This window comes from Megalobrama amblycephala, linkage group LG3, assembly GCF_018812025.1.
Source record: "Megalobrama amblycephala isolate DHTTF-2021 linkage group LG3, ASM1881202v1, whole genome shotgun sequence".
NCBI lineage: Eukaryota > Metazoa > Chordata > Actinopteri > Cypriniformes > Xenocyprididae > Megalobrama > Megalobrama amblycephala.
Window position 1 is genome coordinate 20,365,523 of NC_063046.1, and position 25,065 is coordinate 20,390,587.

General features: G+C 38.3%; 1 protein-coding gene across 3 annotated transcripts in view; it reads left to right on the forward strand.

Annotated features, from left to right (window-relative positions):
- Nucleotides 1-11,887, forward strand: part of plekhg4 (pleckstrin homology domain containing, family G (with RhoGef domain) member 4) — a 67,347-nt gene extending 55,460 nt beyond the window's left edge. For 2 of the 3 annotated variants that reach the window (XM_048184590.1, XM_048184592.1), the window contains exons 14-24: nucleotides 2,942-3,858; nucleotides 6,546-6,795; nucleotides 7,605-7,694; nucleotides 7,802-8,026; nucleotides 8,142-8,312; nucleotides 8,897-9,077; nucleotides 9,720-9,836; nucleotides 9,917-10,168; nucleotides 10,248-10,444; nucleotides 10,661-10,719; nucleotides 10,885-11,887. In XM_048184590.1, coding sequence (XP_048040547.1) covers nucleotides 2,942-3,858; nucleotides 6,546-6,795; nucleotides 7,605-7,694; nucleotides 7,802-8,026; nucleotides 8,142-8,312; nucleotides 8,897-9,077; nucleotides 9,720-9,836; nucleotides 9,917-10,168; nucleotides 10,248-10,444; nucleotides 10,661-10,699 — 2,439 coding nt within the window. In that variant the 3' untranslated portion in view covers nucleotides 10,700-10,719; nucleotides 10,885-11,887. The remainder of the gene's footprint in view (nucleotides 1-2,941; nucleotides 3,859-6,545; nucleotides 6,796-7,604; nucleotides 7,695-7,801; nucleotides 8,027-8,141; nucleotides 8,313-8,896; nucleotides 9,078-9,719; nucleotides 9,837-9,916; nucleotides 10,169-10,247; nucleotides 10,445-10,660; nucleotides 10,720-10,884) is intronic. The other variant, XM_048184591.1, reaches the window with a different exon arrangement.
- Nucleotides 11,888-25,065: the final 13,178 nt, after the last annotated feature.

The following is a 25,065-nucleotide window of genomic DNA, read 5'->3' on the forward strand; positions in this document are numbered from 1 at the left end:
GTAGTCTCTCAACCAGTGTTTCAACCTCGGAAAGACATCACTAAAACAGCTTGAGAATAATATCTCACGTACACATTACATTTACCTCAGGCAAGTCATTTACTGTCTACAGCATGTTAGTTCACTAGAGAAATGAACTCTAGAGGGGAGCATTTCACTAAATATATGCACTATATTAGCTTATATATTCGTTATATTTACTTAAACTTGTTCGTGATCTCTTTAATTTTTTAATATGTTTAAATAAATTTGTCATAAAAACAAGTTATGATTATATTTCAAAAATGTTAAAAAAAATTATTATGTTAAATGTTAAAAATTATTTGAATAATTAATAAAAATATATAATAACATTTATAATGAAAATTAATAATTTTAAGAAAAAAAGAAGCAATTTTATGTTTAGCATTCCGTATACCGAACCCGTATCGAAATGTAACTTCAATGCTTAGTTACGTAACAAACCTTCATGTTTGTGTACCGTTACGCCCCTAGTATCTATCTATTGTCTTACAAATAAATAAAATAATGCAAACAAGTCGTTGGACAACATTACTTACATATAAAGAATCAAAATGCATGTGCCATAGATAAATAAAATGGAATGTCCTATGCACGGACAGTAATGAAATTATTGAAATTAAACCATTTTGTTGATAAAAAAATAATATGAAAAAATAAAATTGTTAATCATGTTTTTGAAAAATAATCTTCTAAAATTAATATTACTGTTTTAAATAAAAAATATTGCTGTTTGAGCTGCGGGCACTGAAGCTGAAGAGCTGAATAAACACCAGTAAACAGAAGCAACCTTTGTTAGCAGGTTAGTTAACTCACCCAAATGCATCCTACATGAGATTAATCATATATTTATAGAACATCAACATAATATTACAACTTACATCTGCACAAAATGACACAAATGCAGAAGTAAACTTGAACCAAGTTACATGCTAGTCAGAATGTGTAACTCCTGTTGCGTATGCACTCTTCCCATAACAACGCGCTAAAACACGGCAACTAAACCTAAAGAATTCAGAACATTTTATTATAATAGTGTTATTACACAAGTATATAAAGGATTCACAGCATTTTTTACAGTAGTGTTCTCATGATAATTTTATGTAGCCTATATGACAGACTTACGCTGCTTGTTGCACTTAACTATATTTTCCTTTTTGAAGTGATTCCAAACATATTTCAAGCAATTCAAAACTGTCATGGTGAACAGTGTGCATCTGAAGCTTCTCAGCTAAAGGAAATAATCCATTATTTTTTGGCTTAAATATATTGGCCAAATTTTCTTATCAGGCCGATAACGCAGGTGAGCGCAGAGTCAACAGACGGCGTGCGAGCGGTGAGCTTTGCGTCTTCACTAAACTTTGTCAGTTGTATGTGTGTTAAGGTTTACCAGTTTAGACATTCAAGTGATTTAGATGATCGGATGTGTATTATTGTATCGAGCTACCTTGCTCACGCAGCTGCACTGTGGCAAACGGTAACGTTAGCTGTACAAAACGTGAAGATCGTGCAGAAACTAGTTGTCAGCGCTGTCCTGTGATTTATCACTAAAGTAGCTTAAAAACTCAAAAGTTATTATAGCAAATATTTTTCTATGCTTTTCTGATTTTAGGTCATAATCGTCCAGCGCTAACGATAAGATTAAAAATGAACATATCGGCCGATACTGATATGGTGGCCAATATACTGTGCAACCCTAACTTTTTTCAAAGTGGTTTTCTGTTTTTGAAGAGCTTAAGTTGTATTTTTAACCCCAAATATTGCTTTAAAGGAATTACACAACAATAAATGTGTAAAAAAATTTTGCGTCTCTATTTACAAGGGCCTTAAACTTCATTCTTGCCGTTTGGTTCTTACTCATCAATTATGTCGCATTTGAGTCTTTTTGTGTTTTCTGTGTGTATGTCTCTCTCCTTTATCTGTTCTGTCACTTCTTAGCCGTATGCATTGTTAGTGTGGGCAGCTGACCTCTGACCTCTGCATTTGCGAGAGACTTTAGTATCTGGGTGCCGAAGACCAATATGCTGGCATATGGCCTTTGTGTCACCCTAGCCTGAGAGAGAGACAGAGCAGAGGGGCTTGGGGAGCAAAGCGATGTCACCATGTCACATAGCAGCTAAAGTAGAGTGTGGAGGTTTTGTGTGTGCACAGAATGAGAGAGAAGAGGGGGAGTTTTGCTCCTTTCTCAGGAATGTCTAAACACAAGCCTGTATTTGCAGCCAGCGCTGAAGTGTGTGTGTGTGTGTGTGTGTATGAGATGGAAGGTGGTTGTGTTTGATCTGTGTTAATCCCCTCAGAAGTTTAACCACTCATTTTCCAGCATAGCGAGCACTCGTATCCTCAGGAGCAGTTACTATAGAAACCTTTCTGCCAGGATGTTAATGAAAAAAAGTCTAAAAACAAGAGTGCCTCCCAGTTGATGTAACAGCATCTTGGAGTGTGAGAAGAGGCCATCAGATTTTCTTTTAAATGGAGAGACAGCTAGTAAAGCGGTTGGCATGTGTCTTTGTGACTGAGTGCTGTCACACATACTTAAAACTATAGGCCCTCCTGCTGCTGAGCTGCATGTTAAAGCCTTCCTACCCAGACCTCCCAACTCCTGGCTAAAAACCTCTTTATTTCACATGAAAGAAGTGCTGGGAGGTTTCTCACTCCCTCTATCCTTCCCTCATTCCCATTCACAGTGCATTTGTAGTTGTTTTCCATAAAAAGTCTCCCTTATACTCTTGTCTCTTCTCAAACACACATAAAAACATCTTATTGTGTCATATTGCCTTTGTTCTCCATTTTGTCAAAATCTGCTGTTTTACCCATTTTTGCTATTTTTAACTAAAAATAAACTATTAAAATTACTATTAAATATTTGTTTTTTCAGTGTATGTGTCACATTGGCTGACTTTTTTTTTCTTCTCTTTTTCAGGCGTATGAATGGGCGCTAGAGGGCATGCGTCATTTGGCATGTGTTAGTATGGAGGAGTGTGGCATGTCTGAGAAGTGTCAGAGTGTGATCACATGTTTGGAGACCTATCGCAGTCAGCACCCACCGATCCCAGACGCACACTTCCAGGAGATGAAGGACCTCGCCGGGGAGCTGAAGAGTGAGCAGGGACTCAAGCAGTGGAAGTTCGCCTGGTCCAAGTGTCAGGAGACAAAGCAGATGTTTGAGAAGAAGCTAGAGATGGCCCTGCGCACCCGCCGCGAGAGCGACTCCAAATCAGCAAGGGGTGACTCTTCTCGGCGGAACTCGGACAGTAGCGCTAAACCTCAGGAGCGTAGCAGTAGCATCTCCTTCTCATGTCGGAAAGCGTTTGGCAGTGGCTGGGGTCGGGATAGACTTTCCTCACAGTCCAGCACGTCTTCAACTCCCAGCAGCCCTTCAGGTATTCGCCTGGACGCTCGTGACTCTGTCCGAACCCCGACAGGAAGTCCGTATAGCATTGAGCACAGAATCCCTCACAACACCCCTGTCAGATCCCACAGGCTAACACGTAGCATCTCCACAGACGAGTCTCCTCAGCGGCCGCATCTGGAGGGGCAAGCGTGTGCTACGAGCCCAAGCCTCACCTCTATTGAACCAAACCGCAGGGTTTTGCGGAAGACACAGAGCTTCGATACTGCCGGTAGCGAGTCTGTGTCACGGTATGGGACCTGCCAGAGAACTTTGAGTGAGCCTGCACGGAGAGGAAACACAGGGGTGTTTATTAAAGGTCTGGAGGTGAGCAGCACTGAGGTGATTGATCGGCCGTACAGCCCGCGACTGCCGCCCATTCATGGATGGTCTTCTCTAGATACACACCACAGTGGGAGTCCTGCTCCGGAAACACGCAGCAAGGGCAGGTGGGTACGCTCAGCGCACACATGGACGTGCTAACCCACACTCATTAGCTATAACATAAACAATCAACCAGGGAGGTCTGCAGGTCATCGACTCAACCACTTATTATATGACCACCACTGTATGAAAGCTGTGTCACGGAGCACACGTAATTACTGGCAAGATACATTACCAGTTTGTTGTTACATTACCAGTCTGTCTTGTTTTTTTCAAGGCAAGAACACATTCATGGGTTTTCAAACTGAGCTCTGGGAAACCCCTTGGGTAGTTTCATGTAGCCAGACCTTCAGACTGACGGCAGAAGGTCTGGACTCTATTGCAGCTTTCGTTGGCCAAGGATCGCTCAATAGGCCATTTGACTGACATGTAACGCAACCAATCACAGTTTTATTATAAGAAAAAAGCCATTCAGGCAAAAAGACAATAATATTTTCTGCAAAGCAGCTTATAATTTATTGTTATTTAAATAGTTATATATAAATAGATAAATAATTATGTAAATATACGATGTAAATAATTATATAATTTATATTATATATATGTAAAAAATATAGATATGAATAAATATATTTTAATTATGAATTTAAACTGTATGAATCATTTTAAATGGAATTGGAAATATTTCTCTTCAGGTTTATAAATCTAACAGTACAAATATCCTTTTCCAGATAATTTTTTTCTCACTTTAGTTCTAATTATTTGTTTTTCAAACATCATGTCTTTTATGAAGTCCCTTCACAGTCTTTTCACGGTAACTTTCATCAAACTGCATGACCTCAGATCTGTTTTTTGCAGCAATTCTGCAGTCTATAAATTCCTATTGTTCTGTTTGCTGCACTTTTCTAATATTTTCTCATAGTTTAAATAGGGATCATTCAGGGATCCTGAATTAAATGTCACAGACTGAATTTTAATATATAAAATCATACTTACTATTACTATTAATACATAATTACTATTATAAATGGGTCTTTATACATAGTCATTTTTGGGATAGTCCACCAAAAATTCTGTTATCATTTTTTCACCCTTATTTCATTCCAAACCCGTATCTATTTCTTTCTTCTGCAGAATTCAAAAGAAGAATTTCTAAAGAATGTTGGTAACCAAACAGTTTCAGTTCCAGTTAAATTCCATTTGAATTTTGGTATATACAAATTAAGTCAGGGAGAACCAAAACTGTTTGGTTAACAACATTCTTCAAAATATCTTCTTTAATATCTTAGGAAAAGGGCATATTTTTCCTCAGTCTTTACATGAAGGAACTCAATATGTCTCATATTAGACGGTCACAGCCCTTTAATCCTCTGAATCTCCATGGATGTCTTTTCCAGCTGTGGTCCTACTGGTCACCCTTTAACCCCCTTGGGAAAGAGCCTGAGATGCAGATCACTTTCCCAGGTGGTTGCTGGTCCTTTGGGCTTTGAAGTGGTGGGGAGCATGTTTGTGTTCTGCTTTTCCACACAGAAGAGATGGAGTTAGTTGATTAGATGTCTTAAGGAGGTCTTTAGATCTGTGCATCTTCCTTTCAAAACACATTATTTGGCTGTGCTCTCCAAGATTGCAGTGTAGAGGTAATGTTGACAGTTTTTTCAGACGGAAATAACTCAAAACAAGGCCTTCGGCTCTGTGTGGTCCAGTTATTGCAAATGTTTAAGGCAGATGAAAACATTCTGATAAGAATTCAATTTGAGATTAATGTGAATGCTAAAACATCACCTGATTTTTCTCAGTACTGGACAGAATGTATAGCTGTGTGGTGAGAAGGTAAAGGAGCTGCAAGACAATCAGAACTCAAGATTAGGATTTTTTGGAGAGAGTTGTTATATAATCTTTAAACTTTCTTTTTTAACACAGTAGTTATTAAACGATGTCATGAGGGCTGTCACAGAGACCCATCCAGCTTGATGATGAAATGATGGACTCTCGCAACTGATTGGCTCGAGTGTTTCAGGGAGAAAGCATTTGTGTGATGACATCCTGGAGAGACATGTGAAAACACCTGTCCTTTATGGTTACACAGTCTGACAAAGCTATTAGGGCAAACATTCTGTTGTCACAATGACGTACACTACTGTTTAAAGGTTTAGGTCTTTAAGATTGTTTAATGTTTTTTAAAGACGTCTAAAGATGCTCACCAAGGCTGCATTTATTTGATCAAAAAGTTTTTTAAAATAACCATAAAAATATATTTTAAAATGTAATTTATTCCTCTGTTGGTAAAACTGAATTTTCAGTATCATTACTTCAGTCTTCAGTGTCACATGATCCTTCAGAAATTATTCTAATGTGATTCTGATTTGGTGCTCAAGAAATATTTCTTATTATTGTCAATGTGGAAAAAGTTGTGCTGCGTAATATTTTTGTGGAAACCGTGATGCATTTTTATCAGGATCCTTTGGTAAATAGAAAGTTCAGAAGAACAGCATTTATTTAAAATAGAACAAACATGCAGTAAGTATTTAGCAGATGTATTTATCCAAAGCAAGTTAGAATACATTTATTGTATGGTCCATCCTACTGGAGTGTCTCTGTAAATACAATAAGCTTTTTTCTAATGCAGCTTCTGTATATTTATACTTAGGTGTAAATAACAATGACTTCCTTAGCAAATCAGATTTCCCAAAAGATTTATCTCTTAAAATGTGAATTTGAAGTATGTTAACTGTTCACTTTTTCTGTCATTCAGTAAACTGCGCCACATCGTAGATGAGATGGTCACAACCGAGCGGGAATATGTACGCTCTCTGCGGTACATCATTGACAACTATTTCCCTGAGATGGAGCGTGCTGACCTGCCACAGGACCTGCGGGGAAAACGTAGCGTCATCTTCGGCAACCTGGAGAAACTAGTGGACTTCCACAGCCAGTATTTTCTCAAAGAGCTGGAAAGCTGCTGCAACCATCCATTACGCGTCAGCCACTGCTTTCTACGACATGTAAGAGAAGTTCCTTCACAGTCTTTTCACAGTAACTTTCATCAAACTGCATGACCTCAGATCTGTTTTTTTCAACAATTCTGCAGTCTATAAATTCCTACTGTTTCTGTTTTCTAATATTTTCTCATAGTTTTAATAGGGATCATTCAGGGATCCTGAATTAAATGTCACAGACTGAATTACGTTTTCATTGGAGATGAAACAAAGGAGCTTAATTTTTTCAGTGTTCTGTTCCCAGTCCATGACTGGCTCATTTTTGACCAAGCACAGGTCTAAAACCATCCAGAATTTACTTATTCTGTGTATTATTTCTCTTTCATTCACCCTCCATGAATATTGGAATCAAACTGAGCCGCAAGTAATGATTCTGAGGTCTTTAAATGAGTGCAAGACCTCCAGCCTACATTCTCTGTAGTTGTGGTGAACTCATAGTGCTGGCATAGTGCTTTATGAAACTTTCAAAAGCAGTGATTCACAGAAAAGACAGAAAAAGACACAGAGGCAGGCTGCTTGGCCTACAGCAGTGTATGAACCAGGCCGAAATCTTTTTTGACATGTTTCTGGCGCAGCAAAGTCTGCACTGAAATTATGGCACACTCCATGTGAACCTGAAAGTCATAAATCAATTTACCCAAACACAAAAAAGTTTTCCAAACAAAACTCAACCTGGAAATGATTTTGAAAAATATTCCCTCCCTCCACTTCTGGAACAGCAAGAGAAGTTTGTCTTCAGAACATGGATATGGAAATGTGGATGATAACACTTAAAATATTGCTCTTTTGTGCCTTTTTTCCATGTAAACATACAGCAAGACCAGTTTAGCCTGTATGCTTTATACAGCAAGAACAAGCCAAAGTCAGACACACTCCTGGCCAGCCATGGAAACAGCTTCTTCAGGGTGAGCAACTGGATCCATACTACACTCACTCCAGCCCCTTTTAATCTCATTCATTTCATCTCACCTCATGGGCCTAAATTGTCAAATCTGTGTCTCTCTCATTCCAGCATAAGCAGCTGGAGTTGGGGGATAAGATGGACCTGGCGTCGTACCTGCTGAAGCCAATCCAGCGCATGAGTAAGTACGCCCTGCTGCTGAAAGACCTGATCAAAGAAGTGAGCGAGGTCCAGGAGCAGGAGCTAGCGTACCTACGTGCCGCCACTGAGATGGTCAAATTTCAGCTTCGCCATGGCAATGATCTGCTCGCCATGGACGCCATCAGAGACTGTGATGTAAGTGCGTCTGGTACAGCAGATCTACAGCCAACTTCACGTCGAGATACATAGGAAAGCATATATCTGATTTTCCAAACTGCCATTTCATAATTTCTTTCACACACCCTTCCAGGTGAATCTAAAGGAACAGGGACAGTTGGTTCGCCAAGATGAGTTCACGATTTTGTATGGCAGGAAGAAGTGCCAAAGACATGTGTTCCTGTTTGAGGATCTGGTGCTGTTCAGCAAACCCAAACGGATTGAGGGTGGCCTAGATGTTTATATATACAAGCATTCTTTTAAGGTAAGCACCTAAAGAAGTTTAGAGGGAAAAGAAACATCTCCAGAAATGAAAACACATAGCTTTAACACACTTTGAAGCATGCGTTATGACTTAAAACCAGTTCACACCAAGAACGATCACTAAAAAGATAACTATTATGATACCTATATTAGCGTCCACACCAGCAGACAGTATTGTTCTGTTTATTATAAGCACACGCTGCAGTTATGTTGTTATGCTCAATTCTGATTGGCTGACAATGTTTTCATCATTCTTCAGCTGGAAGAACCGTTCTGCTGATATTGTTAAAGTTGTGGTGTAGACTTTGCTATTCTTTTATATCTAGAACGATTATAGTTATGGTTATCGTCCTTGGTGTGAGTGGATCTTTACACTGCTTTCTTTTACTAATACACTCACATTCTTCCATATATCACAATAATATCTCCTTTGATCGATGTTAATATCACAGAAGGCTTTAGTTTAAAGATCTGAGCATCAGGTTTATTTCCTGCAAGCCTTAATAACAACAAAATGCCATTAGCCCTCAATATTGATTGTGATTGTATGTGAATATCCTCTTTACTCTGTCATTCTCCATGTAGACGGCTGATGTGGGTATGACAGAGACATCAGGTGAGAACGGTCTGAGGTTTGAGATCTGGTTCCGGAGGAGAACTTCAAAGAACCAGACCTACATTCTCCAGGCCAGCACTGCAGACATCAAACACGCCTGGACCTGCGACATCGCACGGATACTATGGCAGCAGGCCACACGGAATAAAGGTAGGAAAGAAAGATCTTAAGTGGTTGAGCTTGAATAAGTTCTTTGAATTTGTTTTGCTCAGCCAGCTGGAAAGAACAAATGAGAATGATAAGATAATTGCAGATAATATCTCCTGTCACATACCATCTTAGCATATTTAAAGATTTTTTTCAGCAGTTCATCTGTGATAGCCTCAGGCGCATAGGAAGCTATTTAAAACACTTTTGAGTCACACCAGTATTGTATTTCTACAGTTTGATACAAGTGTGAGAAAATGATGCAGATCTGAGGCATCATTTAACCTGTATTTGCACATATTTACTCAATCCCTAAAGAAACCCTTTTTAACGCTTACATTTTAATGTCAACATGTTTGTTTGTATTCTGAATTTAGGGCTGTCGCGTTATCAAATTTTTACTACATGATTGTTGTGTTAAAAAAGATTTCGCAATAATAGTATTGCAATATCTATAATTTTGAAATAAATAATCAAATTTATCCTTAACTTTAGTTAATTTTGTATTTTCACTTTTGTGTTTTTGGCTGATGAATCACACTCAAAATACCACATTAAATATACATTTTAAATATCACATTATCATCAATACCAGTAAATTGGTATATTGGCAGCATTTTTAAACATGTTTATGTGTGTATGCAGAAATTCGAATGCAGGAGATGGTCTCTATGGGGGTGGGTAATAAACCCTTTCTGGACATTAAACCCAGTGATGCTGCTATCAACGACAGAGCCATTGACTACATTATGAAAGGCAGAGGTGAGCCTGTCTAACACGATAAGCAACAAATGATTCTCTGGGTTGATTTTACTAGCATCACACTCTCTCTTCTGTTACAGGGGCCAGGACGAGAGCATCCATTGCTGTGTCGCTGTTTGACCACTCAAACCCGTTCAAACGAGCTGCAGTTAACACCCCCGTTAGCGGCCCCCCTGTGGCTGGTGGCCCCTCCTCTTCCACGCTGCTGGGGCCCTTAAATCTGCATATGTATAGCAGCCAAAGCCTGTTAACAACTGGGGAGAGACCTCTCATCAGCCCCTGCATCGAGGAAGACGAGCTGGAACATGAAACCAGCAGTCAGCCATCTATGAGTATGTATCATAACATGTTTGAAAGTGTGAACATCTTACCAGAAGCCACATATAATGTGTGACTTTTCTGTGTTTGTAGCTACAGAGAGTTCGGGTTCGTCGTCTCACTGTCTGTCTGGCAGCGGCTCGAGCGGGTCAGACAGCGGATGTGCGTCCAGTAACCTTCCCGAGGCTTTGTCCGAGGAGCCCAGCTCACCATGTGACTCCTCCTGTTACTCGTCCATCACCTCTCCCACCCAAGAGAAAGCCTGCTTTAACAGCCAGTACATCTCAGCGGTTAGTATTACACGTGTCAGTTTCAGATGGCCAGTATTTTCATCGCACATCTTCAGGACCACATCAAATGTCACTGATGCAGAAACATGTCGTAACGCCCATGCTTATGCTAGCACTAATGCACAAACTCCAGAAGACACTGATCACCTGATGATCAAGTCAGAGCCTCCCCTTTAACCTGTGATAACCCGTGCGCCCATGTCCTTCTTGTCACAGGGGGAAGCTCAGGTGATCGGTCCCTCTACTATAGTGTGAGCTCAGTAACCACTGCTGCAGTAAGTCTGGCTTTCGCTCCATGAAATCACACTTCCACAGCTATGTGCATGTGCATTAATACACTCATCTGAGCATATTGAAAATATCATTCATGCTTCATCTAGGAGCTTTTACACGCATGCTTGTACATAATGCGTGTTGTTCTGTCCTGCTTTGTCCCGTAGGTTTAAGACCTGCCTGCTTCAGATCGAGAAGACAACGTTGCCACACCGACGAGGAGTACAGAGCTAGTATTTATTGTTCCTACTGAGTGCAAGCAAATCTCTTACAGAGAGCACTCGAAATAGCACTGTTTCCCTTTTCTTTTTTAAGCCACTTTTAGCTTCAATAGCTTTTATATAAATTTAAAAATGATCTATAAAAGTGAATAAATATTCTTGTATTTATCTTCTTTTCAAATGTTAAGATACAGTAGTGTTCTCAGCTGTATTATTACCTGTAAATACTGTAGTAGTGTACAAAACACTTCTGAACTCTTGCGGTTATTCAGTTCCCACTCTTTTTCATTGTTGTTGTTGCCCACTTTGCTGCAGACTTCAGCTGGTTTGATTTAGAAAAATGCTGAATGTTAAAAGGCATGTCTAGATTTCTAAGCTTCAGTTACACTAAAGGTGTTGAACAATGTTTAAAGCATTTGTTGTACAGTTTCTGTTCTTTCTAGTGTTTCCAATAGTCTGTGGACCTGTGGTCAGTCGCTGTGGAAACAGTTTTTGATAGCTGGCTTGATCCAGAATAAGAGAGCATTAATTCAGATCGTACGACTGACCTCAGGTCAGCTCTGCCCAGCGCTGCTGCTACTGGGAGCTGGGTATTGCTGCTGCCGGTTTGGAAATGGGAGAGTTTTCATTTCAGTTCTCTTATTTACATTAACAAGTATAACAAAAAAGAACATGTAAATTGTAAATAGTTGCACCAGTGGTGCTTTGAAAACATAGCATTTAGGAAGTAATCTTTATATATGTATTAACAAGTCAACATGGGAATCACTTAAGTGCCATTCTTTGTTGCCAACCCAAATTGGAAGTGTACAAACAAAAGATAATTGGGGGGAAAAGCATTGCAAATTACACTTCTAGCTGGAGCATGAGTATGTACTCAAGTGTTTAATTTTTCAATCTTAACAAGTTCACACAGAAGTAATAAAGACAGATTGCTTTGTACCGATAACAGAAGTGTGTTTTATTTTTTGTCTTTAATCTTTTATGATTGGCATAAAGTAGAGAGACATATCTCACAAACCCTGAAGGCTGGTATTCAATTTCTGCACACTGACTGAGCTAACAAACAGATTCATTGTTACTAATGATGTCCGCCTTGAGGCCAAGCAGTATGTGGTTTAAATGCACATTCAAATATGTGTAAACTCAAGCAGTGTGAGAAATAATGCTCAATCAAGTTTACTGTACCGTTTTAGCCTGAAGAACATTGCCATCAATAGCTTTTTCACTGTAACTCTTTGAGAATGACTTGTGGAAAACGACTATACTTTGTTAGCCACACTTTATATTTACATACAGTATATGAGATGAGCAACAGACATGTAGTGAGCTTAAACAGACTAATGTGTCAAGAAATACTGTGCCTATTGTCTGCTGTGGCTCTGAAATTATAGTTACCTTTAACCACTTTTTCTTTTTCTTGCTGCTTTGCTTTTTCTCTTCCTAAATTAAACTACAGTATCATGGTTTGTCTGTAACCAGGAGGAAATATATTGATCTTTCATTAATCATCTTAATCTAAAACAGATCCAGATATTAAATCTTTCATTCAAATTCGTTTAAAACCTCACCAGGAAGAAATAGACTCGATTTGCTAGATTTGCTAGATTTTCTACAAACCCTGGAGTATGGCATGGCATTTGCTGGCCAACATCATCTCCTTGTGAGAAAAAGTGAAGTAGGCAAAGGCCACATCTGGGCAGGGAGATACGAAGTTAAGTTGTTTTACATGTAGGAAATGCCACGGAATTTTCCAGCGTTTTTTGTTTTGTCCACACACGGATGGAAACCACAAACCCGAGAGTGGAATGAAAGTCAATGAAGCATAATTGGCTGAACCATTCACAGCGTGTGTGAGTATGATGAGCTTTGAGTGCTCCAGTGAGGATGCATGTGCTGGTTTATTTGTCTCTCTCACCAGGAATATTTTGCACCATCAATCTTTAATGATATTACAGCCAAATCTGAACTTCAGGATGTGGGAAAAGCTGGATATGAACAATGGAAACATACTGATTGATGTAAAATTTTGTACACATCTCCAGGCTATCCTGAAATTACTTAATGTCTATCCAGTATACAGATATATTCATAAAACAGAATCCTATTCCTACTCAGCTCACATCCTAAACCTAACATAAACCACAATTAAAGGGATAGTTCACCCAAAAATGAAAATTATTCCATTATTTACTCACCCTCAAGCCATCCTAGGTGTATATGACTTTCTTCTTTCAGACGAACACAATCAGAGATATATTTAAAAATATCCTTAGACCTCCAAGGTTTATTTGTTGTGAATGGCAGCCCAAATTTTGAAGACAAAAAATTGCATCCATCCATAAAAGAAGAATCCAAACAACTCCAGTAAAAAATAAAAGCCTTCTGAAGCGAATCGAATGCGTTTAAGACAAATATCCTTATTTAAAACTTTATAAAGTAAAATAATGAGCTTCTGGCGGGACAGCAATAAGCATTTGACGTACGTCCAAACAGCATCTCTGATTGTGTTCATCTGAAAGTACACCTAGGATGGCTTGAGGATGAGTAAATCATGGGATAATTTTCATTTTTGGGTGAACTAACCCTTTAAGGTTACTGTGGTGTGGAATAAATCAGTTTTTTTTTCTTCTCTGACCATATTATTCTTATTGTTATATTTTTTATGCAATCTTTTCTTTCCTTTGATCCTGTGCCATGAATGCTAAGTGATATTTATCTGCTTATCTGTTTCCAAGATGATCAACCCATACTACAAATCCCCCAGCAGGTTGCGGACAGTCATGAATAAAGCAATCCATCGCTGCCTCATCTGTAGTCTTCATTTTATACATTATGTGATAAACATTATATGATAAACATATCCTAAGCTGGGGGTTCACATCGTGTTAATAAATATTTACACAATTTGAAGATTTTACACCATATCAAGAGAGAAAGGAGAGAGTGTTATATAGGGTGAGAGACTGACTATAGTGGCTCCTCAGAGAACTTTCTTATTGTGAGATATTGCCAATTTATGGTTTTAGGAATTAAAACACACACACACACATATTGATTGATTGATTGTCTTTAAAAACAATTGCACAAGCTTTCAAAAAAAAAAAAAAAAGGAGGACCTTAAACTTAAACTCAATACCTTGGTATATGAATAATGTTAATCATTTAGTATCACAGTAAAATCAAAATAACATGGTTCTATCATTTGATACCATTACCATTGCTTTCTTTGGCATATGGCATCTCCCTATGCTGTTTGTCTTATTTCCACCAAGTTTCTGCTGGAATGTAGAAGCTTCTGTCATGCTGACACCGTGCTGAGTGATTGTCCCGGACCTCTGGGTGTCTGCATTAGTTTCCTTTGTTTTCTCACACAGGTGCCATAGTTTGTCTCTTTGCATTGTAAATGGTCTGTGTCGTTGCGCTGTATTAGTTCTGCCTGCATCCAGGTTCTGCTGGTGTCCACTTATCATCTCTCTGTTGATGGAGATGGCATTCATTAGCACTGCAGCCTTTGATCAATCTGACAGTCCTGTCCTCAGGCCGCCCACCTTGGCTTCAACCAGTAAAGCCATCCTGTCCAGCGGAATCATCTGGGAGAGACCCACATGTCTGCTGATCTCCTACATTATATTCATTATGGGGTCCATTTCTCTACTCCAGCAGTTCTCACTGAGACTGAGCGACAGACTGCTGTTGCATATCAGGTTCTCCATAAAATCTGGAGCAGGTGGCTGAGGGGTAGCGCTGGGCCAATTGTGTGCTAGAGAGAAACAAGTTATTGGCTGTTGCCTATTGGATATGTGCATGGTTCCCAGGTGACGCTTTGGACGCCTCATCTGTTCAATCTCTGTCAGGTGCCACCATCTTTTCACACTTACAGCATGTGTTCGAAAAATCAAACATTGAACGTGAAAACCGACATATGCTGTTGCTCTGAGTGTGTGTTAGAGCACTGTCTGGACTCTCCCTGTGAAATGACATGTGGTCGTTCACTTAAGTGTATTTCGTATTTAAATCACTGGATTATTATGAAAATATTCATTATCACATGGTTTTAAAATATAAAACATTTTCTGCAAAAAATAAATGATTAGCAGTGAAATTAGGAATTAAGCATAATTATATGAATTAATAATGATTTTGTGCTGAAAAGTTAATACACAAACAAAAGTTTGTTTTGTGAATCGTTCATTTTGGGTACAGTATTGCTATTTTTTTATTATTATTGCTAGTCTATTTTATATCACTGATGAAACAGCCAACACAGCACTCTCCTGAGCAGGCGAGCAGAAGGGTGTTCACCACTGTTATTTTCGCTGTACACTAATGAGTACTATAGGAGTCACCATCCTGGGAATATTGTTGTAAAATTTTCATATGATACTGCCATTCTTGGTCTTCTGTATAATGAGGACATTCAGCATTATACTGCGGATTGCCAACTCTGTTACATGGTGTAAACAACAGTCTTTTGATCCTAAGTTATTAGGCAAACACTCCATGAGGGTTAGTTCTAGTGATAAAAACAATATAGTATTTAAAACAATAAAATAATTAAAGCACCATTTACTTGCAACAAACAACTCTGTTGGTATTATTATAATTAGTATTATTATAATTGTTACATTTAATTCATTGCCACACTTGAATTATATTATCAGAAAACTGAACATTTAGCGTTTTCAGGCTTTTGTTTGACATGCCACAAGATGGCACTGTTTTCGACACTCCTGATGCTTCGAATTTTTCCCGAAAAAATCAGAGAAGCTTCAAAGACTGAAGAGGCTTCATTTCTCTATACCTAGTTAGCTCACCCCAAAATGAAAATTCTGTCATTAATTACTCACCATCATGTCGTTCCAAACCCGTAATACTTCAGTTCATCTTCGGAACCCAAAGGAAAATCATCAAATCATCCTTCAGAAGCTCAAACCTGCTGCGTATCCAATGAGGTTTATTCTCGTGTGTTACGCAGCAGCTTGAGCTTCCAGAACAGGGGTGAGTTTCCCGAAAGCATCGTTAGCCAACTATGGTCGTAAGTCCCATTGAACTCTATTGGTAACGACGGAACTTGCGACCATAGTTCGCTTTGGGAAACGCACCCCAGGTTTGTTCTTGTGCGTCATATGGGGTCGGTGAAGCATGTGTTTATGTTTGCTGAACAAGGTTTATATGCGAGTAAATGCCTAAATTAAATCTGTTCATCATAAAAACTCTCTTCAGAAAATTTGGACTAAACCGCTCGATTAATAGGCTATGGATTAGTTTTCCGATCTCTTCATGAACTTTTTGAAGCATCAAAGATCGAGTTGCAAAGGCAGTAAACGGAGGGACAGAAAATATCTTAATTTGTGTTCCAAAGATGAACGAGAGTCTTAAGGGTTTGGAGCGACATGAAGATGAGTAATTAATGACAGAATTTTCAATTTTGGGTGAACTAACCCTTATTGAGCCCAGACAGGTTCTTTCGGTATACTTTATTAATAAACTTAAATTAGAGGTGCATGTGGATAATCTGTGTCGAAAGGATCAACAAAACATTTACTTTTTACGGAGGATCAGACTTTTTGGAGTTGCTCAGTTGCTGTTTTATCATGCGTGTTTTTAATCCGTCTTATTGTATGGTATAGCGGCCCGGTTTGCTAATCTGACAGTTACCCTCAGATCTAGGTTGAACTGTTTTGGTTCTATTCAACAAAAGTATTTTTAAACAGGAAAGAAAAAGTGACTCTGGGCCCTTCTCATGTGCTCTATCCAGAATTCGAACCACTTCCATCTGGTCGAAATTTCTGTACCCCAAGGTTTAGATACAACTGCTATAAGAATTCTTTTGTTCCTTTGGATACAAGACTGTTAAACTGTAATGCAAAATACATGACTGTGTGATTGATGTGGGTGTCTTGTTATGCAGCTTCATTTGTATTGCCCAAAACAAATTTCCCTTAAATGGGACAAATACAGTATAATCAATAATCAAATTCACGTGACAGCCAGCCATATAAAAAACTGCTGCATTGTTTGTAACCACTGTGAAATTAAACCACTATTAAAACATCTCAATACAGAATCAGAATCAGAATCAGAAAGAGCTTTATTGCCAGGTATGTTGTTTACACATACTAGGAATTTGTTTTAGTGACAGAAGCTCCACAGTGCAACAGAGTAACAGCGACAAGACAAGACACATAATAAAGAGAATAAAATAATAATATACAAATTTACAATATAGACAAAGTGCAAAAAAAAAAGCAAAAAACAATATATAATATAGACAATTTGTATGTACAGTTATGTGTGCAAATTTGAAATATAAATAAGCGTTTTAAGTAAATAAAGTGTAATAGTGTTGTGTGTTCTGTGTTTGTCAAGTGTTCATGAGATTAATACTGACAGTATTGTATCAAGCCATCCTAGGTGTATATGACTTTCTTCTTTCTGACAAACATAATCGGAGAAATATATAAATAAATATCCTGACGCGTCCGAGCTTTATAATGGCAGTCAACAGGGTTCACGAGTATGAGCTGAAAATGCTTCCATCCACACCCATCTATCATAAACATACTCCACATGGCTCCGGGGGGTTAATAAAGGCCTTGTTTAAATATGGATATTTTTTTTACACAAACGCATCGCTTCAGAAGGCCTTTATTAACCCCCCAGAGCCGTGTGGAGTACACGTTTATGATGGATGGGTGTGGATGAAAGCATTTTCTTCTGCTCATACTTGTAAACCATGTTGACTGCCATGTATAAAGCTTGGATGCGTCAGGATATTTATTAATATTTCTCAGATTGTGTTCATCAGAAAGAAGAAAGTCATATACACCTAGAATGGCTTGAGGGTGAGTAAAGCTTGGGCTAATTTTCATTTGAAAGTGAACTAATCCTTTAAGCTTAACAAGCAAGCGTTGACGTAATTGTGCAAGGGGGGCAATGCCACCAAAATTAATATAAATGCCCCCAAATTCAAGATATGAATTTTTGCTCTATTTTGCCAACGAAAATAGTTCCAAACAAAGCAGAAACTTTGTGTCTCCTCGGCAACACACAGCGGTGCTTCGCCGTTTTTAAATGAATCTGGTGAGTCAATGGTTCAATGACTCATTAGGTGCGATGCGCAGACTGATCAGTGAGTAGGCTTGTTCGAGATGCATCGGCGCTGCGCCCTTTCTTAAGAAATATAAGTCAGATATTGAAGTGAATTGTTCTTTCTGTCACTCTGCTGAGGAAGATTTCATTCACTTGTTTTGGCAATGTACCCACACAGAGAAATTTTGGTCAGATGTGTTAATGTTTATCCAATCATACTTTATAAGTGACTTTTCCTTCTGTTTTAAAGATGTTTTCTTTGGATTGTTTGACTACTCTAAAGAGAATATAGGGAAATATTACATAATTAATTTGTGTTTCCTACTGGCTAAATTTCACATACATAAAAATTTACTGGCTCTAAACCTCTCTTTTCTCTATTCAGAGATGATCTAGACAGTTATATCGAAACTATCCAATGCTCTATTAATCCCAAAGCTATGAAAGCTATTCTCTTTATTCATCCTTTTTGTCCTCTTAATGTTTATATAGCCTATATTGCATTGTTGTTGCTTTATTACCCTGGCAACTTATCTGTGTTTATGTATTTCTCTTTTTTGAGTTTTACATGTATCTGTATTGATTTAATGCTCTGATCTTGTATATTGTTTAATAAAAATAAAAAAAAAATAAATACAAAAAAAGCATCGGCGCTGCGCAGACCGATCGGCGAATGACATCAAAGTACCGCGAGAGCAATTGGAGACCAGACGACTCCTTATGCTTTTGAATCGCTCTCGCGGTACTTTGATGTCACCGATCGGTCTGCGCAGCGCCGATCCATCTCGAGCAAGCCTAATGACATCAAAGAACGACTAGAGAGCAGACGGCTCTCGCGGTATTTTGATGTCATACACTGATCGGTCTGCAGCGCTGCGTCAAGTCATAACAGGCTTGTTCGGATGCATCGGTGCTCCGCAGACTAATCGGCGTATGACATCAAAGTACCGCGAGAGCGATTCAAAAGCATAAGAGGCCGTAGCTCTCCAAACACTCTCGCGGTACTCTGATGTCATATGCCGATCAGTCTGCGCAGCGCCGATGCATCTCGAACAAGCCTAAAGTCAGTGAATGAATCAGCTAGTTTGAGCGAATCAGTTGAAATTAATGATTCACTTATTACGACTTGCTGCCACCTACTGATAATCAATAATATATGTAACTTTACTTCTTATAAATAATTATAAGAGGGGTGCCCTTGGCTTTTTCACCTGTGCTGCCCTCTAAAATGTCTGTGCACGGCCCTGATGATAAGCAAACCAAAATAAGCAGTGAGCAGTAAACAATACACATTATCAAAACATTTGTCCATCAGACTCTCACCATACATCGTACAGGATCTATCAAATTTATATATCAATATAAATTAAAAACAAAGCATGGCATTTTGTCACAAATACTGAATATTAAAATTATTATTGTTTATGCTTACAATAGTCTTTAATACAGAATACAAAATTACTGTATGGTCTCAACAAGGTTGAAAGCTGTAAATATTGCTGCTTTTGAAATTTGTGCTTGAAAGAAAGAAAGAAAGAAAGAAAGAAAGAAAGAAAGTTTATGAGGAGTATGTTTGTGACAATGAGATGGACTTTTTGTTTTTTTTTTACCTTCTCCACATGCTGGAATATCATGTTTGTACCAGTAATATTATGTTTGCTCCTTTCTAGATTGCTGAGGCAGTGCAGTTGGCTCAGGAAGGAGTCACAACACATAACGCTGCACAGGTTCATCTAAATTTGCATTTGGGTTTCTGTACTTGGGTTAGACTGGGTGAAAAACTGGGGCGTTGAACGCAATACCAGGTACAGGACCACTAATAAGTAAATAAATTATTGTCTTTGTAACATGGTTAAGTATGAAGTGAACATATTCACATATTTACACACATTTTAAGTAAAATAACAATATCATGAATGATCCATCATTTGTACAAAAAAATTTGTATGCCATAACCTCCCCTGGACACTGAAATGCTGGATCATGAAGTCCTTCCTCATCTGAAGAAAATTAGCAGTAATGAACAAAAACAAACTATAATTTCTGCCCTAACCTCATGCAGCTGACATAACTCATTCTGTTGGTTTAAACTCTCAATCAGCATTAAAATTTGAGTGGAAAGTATTCATACTTTTATAAATGTCTAAATCCATCAGTCAAATGAATCAACAAAAGATATGGCTATATAAGGAAAGATTTCAGTTTTAAAAAAATACATAGGCCTATTGTGAAAAAGGGATTGCTCTTCCACCTATGACTTACTTTGGAACACTAAAGAAGAGGGTTCTAACAACATTGACTTGAACAGTGTAGACAATAATCAAACAAATGCACTTTTGTTTTCCACAAAAGAAACAAATGCATTGAGGTTTGGCTGTTACGTTATGTATGAAGTATGACCAGCAGATGGCGCTACTGTCACATTCACCTGCACACAGACTTCATGCTTTTGTTTTGACAGATGTGAGGCCTCCAGCTGTTGAGTTGTTTTCTTCTCTTGCACTGTCCAAATACCCACACTTGCGGTCTTGGCCACTTGAGAGCGCGTGAACGCGACAGGAAGTAAGTGCTCAAGACTGTCCCATGTCTTAAAAACGCCCAAGTGCAGTGCCCTTAATGCACACTAAACCCACGCTATCTCGAATATCGCTTCGGAGCAGTATTCGAGGCTAAGCGTGTCCCATCGTGCATTATGTTCGGGAACTCACGTGTCCCGAAATCACAAGATGTCAATGAAAACGTTAAATTCAAAGTTAAATTAATTAGATATTACATAATTTTGTAGTACAACATACAGGCCCGGCTCCAGATATGAGATGAAAGGTGGGCCAAATGATATTCCAGGTGGGCCGGTCGGATTGGTGGGGGGCTTTAATGCTTTAATCTCACATGTCTATTGATATAGATAAGGAAATTGTTAGGGTTGTTTGTTATTGTTATTGTTATAAACTATTATACTATTTTGAAAAATCACATTACAAAATATAATGTGAGATAACACAAATAATATTTGCAACATTTATTATTTTAATTTTTTTGCACGAGCTGTTTATACTGTACGAAATTAGAACTTTTGTCCAATACCTCCTCTAGGGGGGTCCGGGGGCATGCACCCCCGTAAGAAAATTTTGTACATTTTAAGGTTAAATGCATCAGTCTGGTACACTTTGGAAGCTCAAAATTAAGAGCTTCAACCCATGTACAGTGTGCAAATTGACCAAAGAAACAACATTGACTTGTACCTGGACATTAAAGAGGGTTCAAACATATTTTTAATTGTGATATAAAGTCTACATTGTTTTAGGTGTTTTAGGATGCCAAACAATTATAACAATAAAATAATAATATAATAATGTTTTAGGCCTATATAATTATACATATGACAGTAATATCCATATAGGCTATTGTAACAAATGCAATCTAATGTATATATATATATATATATATATATATATATATATATATATATATATATATATATATATATATATTGGTTAGGCTACTTTACACAACGTATAGGAAAATTAAAATACTAGTTTGTAGCCAATTTCTAATCCTTGAGCTTTAATTTTGATCACCAAATCGCCAGCTGATCGTGTGAGCAAAGCGCACTTCTCTTTAAAACACGCAGCACAAACAGACTAAATATATACTTAATCACTGTATATATTTTGGTGCTTTATTAAGGCACAAAGCCATTACGGTTTCGATTTTAGTTCATTGGCAAAATACAATGTAGAGACCATTTATGTTTTAAATTTTCGGTTCATTATGAAACGGTGGCGGCGCACAGGGTCATTAATGGGAAACACTGAATGAACGAATGCTAAAGTTGTCGTATCAGTTGTTATCATAACAAAAACGCTTCAACCGGACCGAACGAGAGTCTCGAGGCCTGCCGCTGCGCTGAGTGAGTGACAGGAGGCTGCGATGTGCGTGAACTCGCTGTCATATGGATACTGTAGAGAAGCGGTATTGAACGGTTTAACATATTTTAGAGACATGTTTAGAAAAAATATATATTTTAGCAGCACTACTAAGGGGGAGGTTGCAGCTTGGTCTGGAGCTGAATTGAATATCACACTAATTTTGTGATTGGCTGTTATGTGGTGTGGGGCCAGGGTGGGCCAAGCCTCTGATTGGGTGGGCCAGGCCCACCCTGGCCCCCCCGTGGAGCCGGGCCTGACAACATAAAGTGTTGCACATTTTATTGGTGCAAAGATTGGTGCGTGAACGCGACAGGAAGTAAGTGCTCAAGACTGTCCCATGTCTTAAAAAAGCCAAAGTGCAGTGCACTTAATGCACACTAAACCCATGCTCGGCTGCATCCGAAAACTTAAAAATGCTGCCTTTAGAGCAGTGGTTCCCAAACTTTTTAGCTTGGAGTATCCCCTGAAGGGATTACCATCCTTCTGCGTACCCCCTCTCTTCCACTTCGACTGCAGTCACAACTTTACCATTAAGGGACAATATTTGCCCCCTAAATTGATTTTTCAGTGCATGTTTTTTTTTACCTTTATGAATAACTTTATAAAATAAATAATGTTTTAAATAAAAAATGTTCAATAGAGAAATATGCAATGATAATAAAACTAAGTAAAACTTTTAAATATTAAACTAAAACCGCCAGTAGGTGGCAGAAAGTCACTGTTTTTATGAGTGAGTCATCGAGTCATTCATTCAGTAACGAAGCAATTGGCTGTGAATAAATCATTGAATCATTGACTCTCACGATTCGTTCAAAGCCGCAGCCGCATTCGCATGTTGTAGTTCTGCTGTGGGTTTCGTAAGAAATATTATTTAATTGCAAAATAGAGTAAATACCGACAGTACTCTGTTTAAAATGTACGTTTTATTTTTTGACCTGTTGTATAATAATGTCACGTTTGCAGTCATGTGGATATTTGGGAACAATTGCGATCTTGCTCGTCATCATCATTAAACACACGAACTCACACAAGGTATGTTTCTGTATCGGAGAAAGTTTGAGTCTTAAATCGAAATTAATCCATTATCTGTGTCTATATTTGTCCTTCATGCGAGTAAGTGCTAAATCCCCACTTTTAATAAGGTGCGTTGTCGAGAACGGCAGTAATTTAGCGCGAATTAAGGCAGCAGACTGAACGCAATCTATCATGCATGCTGCTTGTGTGGATACAGTCATTTTTGACTGCAAATGATGAGGTAATTTGATTAAATGTACTGGATTTACGACATTTTGGCAGTTAGAAATACATGCTTGATTTTAATATTACTTTAAGGTAGAATTAAATGAACTGCTCAGCATTTTGTTCGCGTACCCCCTTTTGTCACCTCACGTACCCCCAGGGGTACGCGTACCCCAGTTTGGGAACCACTGCTTTAGAGGACGCATTCCAAGGTAGGAAGGCATCAAGGCACGTCCAAATCTAATGTTGGCTTCACTTCCTCTCTCATGAGATACCTTCATCTGATCGATTTTTGAAGGCAGCATAGATGCATCCTTCATTGCCTTTGATATCCCACAATCCTAGCAGTCCTGTTTAATCTAATGATTAACGATATTTTTACTCAGATAGACGGGGATAGGAAGGTCCTTGTATGCAGATGACGGCGCGCTGTGGGCCGCAATGTGGGGGCATGTGGAGAAGTGTATGCAGAATCCTGTTAAAAAGGTAGAAAATTGGGCTAATGAATGGGGTTTCTGTTTCTCTGTAGCAAAACAGAAAAATCAATCCAATAATGAATATTAAAACGTATGGACAGCACTTGGAGCAGGTGTCAGTAATTAGATTTCTGGGAATGTGGATGGACTCAAAACTGAATTTTAGAATTCATATTCAGAAAATGGTAGACAAAGGTAAAAAAGCGATAAATGTAATGAGGTGTTTGTCAGGAGCTGAATGGGAGCATGTCGTCAGTCTCTTAAAAGTATATACTGTGCACTGATAAGAGCACTATTGATTATGGCAATATGGTGTATAGTTCTGCATGTAAAACACAACTGTTAAAGATCAAGGCAATTCAATCACAAGCACTGCGAATATGTTGTGGAGCAATAAGATCATCTCCAATAACAGCAGTACAAGTAGAGATGGGTGAAATGACTCAAAAAATCCAAAGGCTCAAATTAAAGATGAGATACTAGATTAATGTAAAGGGACACTTGGATAGTCATCCAGTTAAGAAAGTTCTGAAGGATTGCTGGGAATATGAGTATAAAAAACTATCAAGCTTTGGATGGACTGCTAATGAGGAGGCACAGAATATGGGAATTAGTGACATCAATATTGCCCCTTCTGTGGCAACTTCAGCAATTCCTCCTTGGTTTTTCCCTATGCCAGAAGTTGACATTCAGTTATATGAAGAAAACATAAAGAAAGAAATATATTAACAAATATAGCAGTACAGAAATACATTGAACAATCATATTATAGCATATTGCAAATATATACAGATGGCTCTAAAGCTCCTGAATCTGGAATAACAGCATCAGCAGTCTATATACCCCAATTCAAAGTCAAAATATCAAAATTAATTTCAGATCATATATCTGTTTTTACTACAGAGATACTAGCAATATTTTCAGACTCCCTTTCAGTTTTAAATAGCTTATTAAGTGGAATATCAACAGCGAGACAAGATATGATATTTGAAGTGATGCAGAGTCTATTTAGTATAAGACTAAATGAGGGTAAATTTCCTGTGGGTACTATCATGTATGGGTGTGGTAGGAAATGAGGAGGTAGACCATCTGGCTAAACAGGCTTTGAAACATGCACAAATTGACATTAAAGTGTCAATGAGTAAAGCAGAAGTAAAAGAGTTAATTGCAAATGAAACAAGAAAGAAGGGCTAGAAAGAAGAAAGTTTGGCAACAGGAAAGAAGATGTTTTAATGTCAAGAATGCGTCTTGGACATTGTTCATTAAATCAGGGTCTGCATAGAATGGGGAAGCATGAAGCTGGAAACTGTGATAAATGTGGTCAAGCAGAAACAGTAGAGCACGTACTTACAGAGTGTGATGCATATGAAGGAGCAAGAATTAAACTA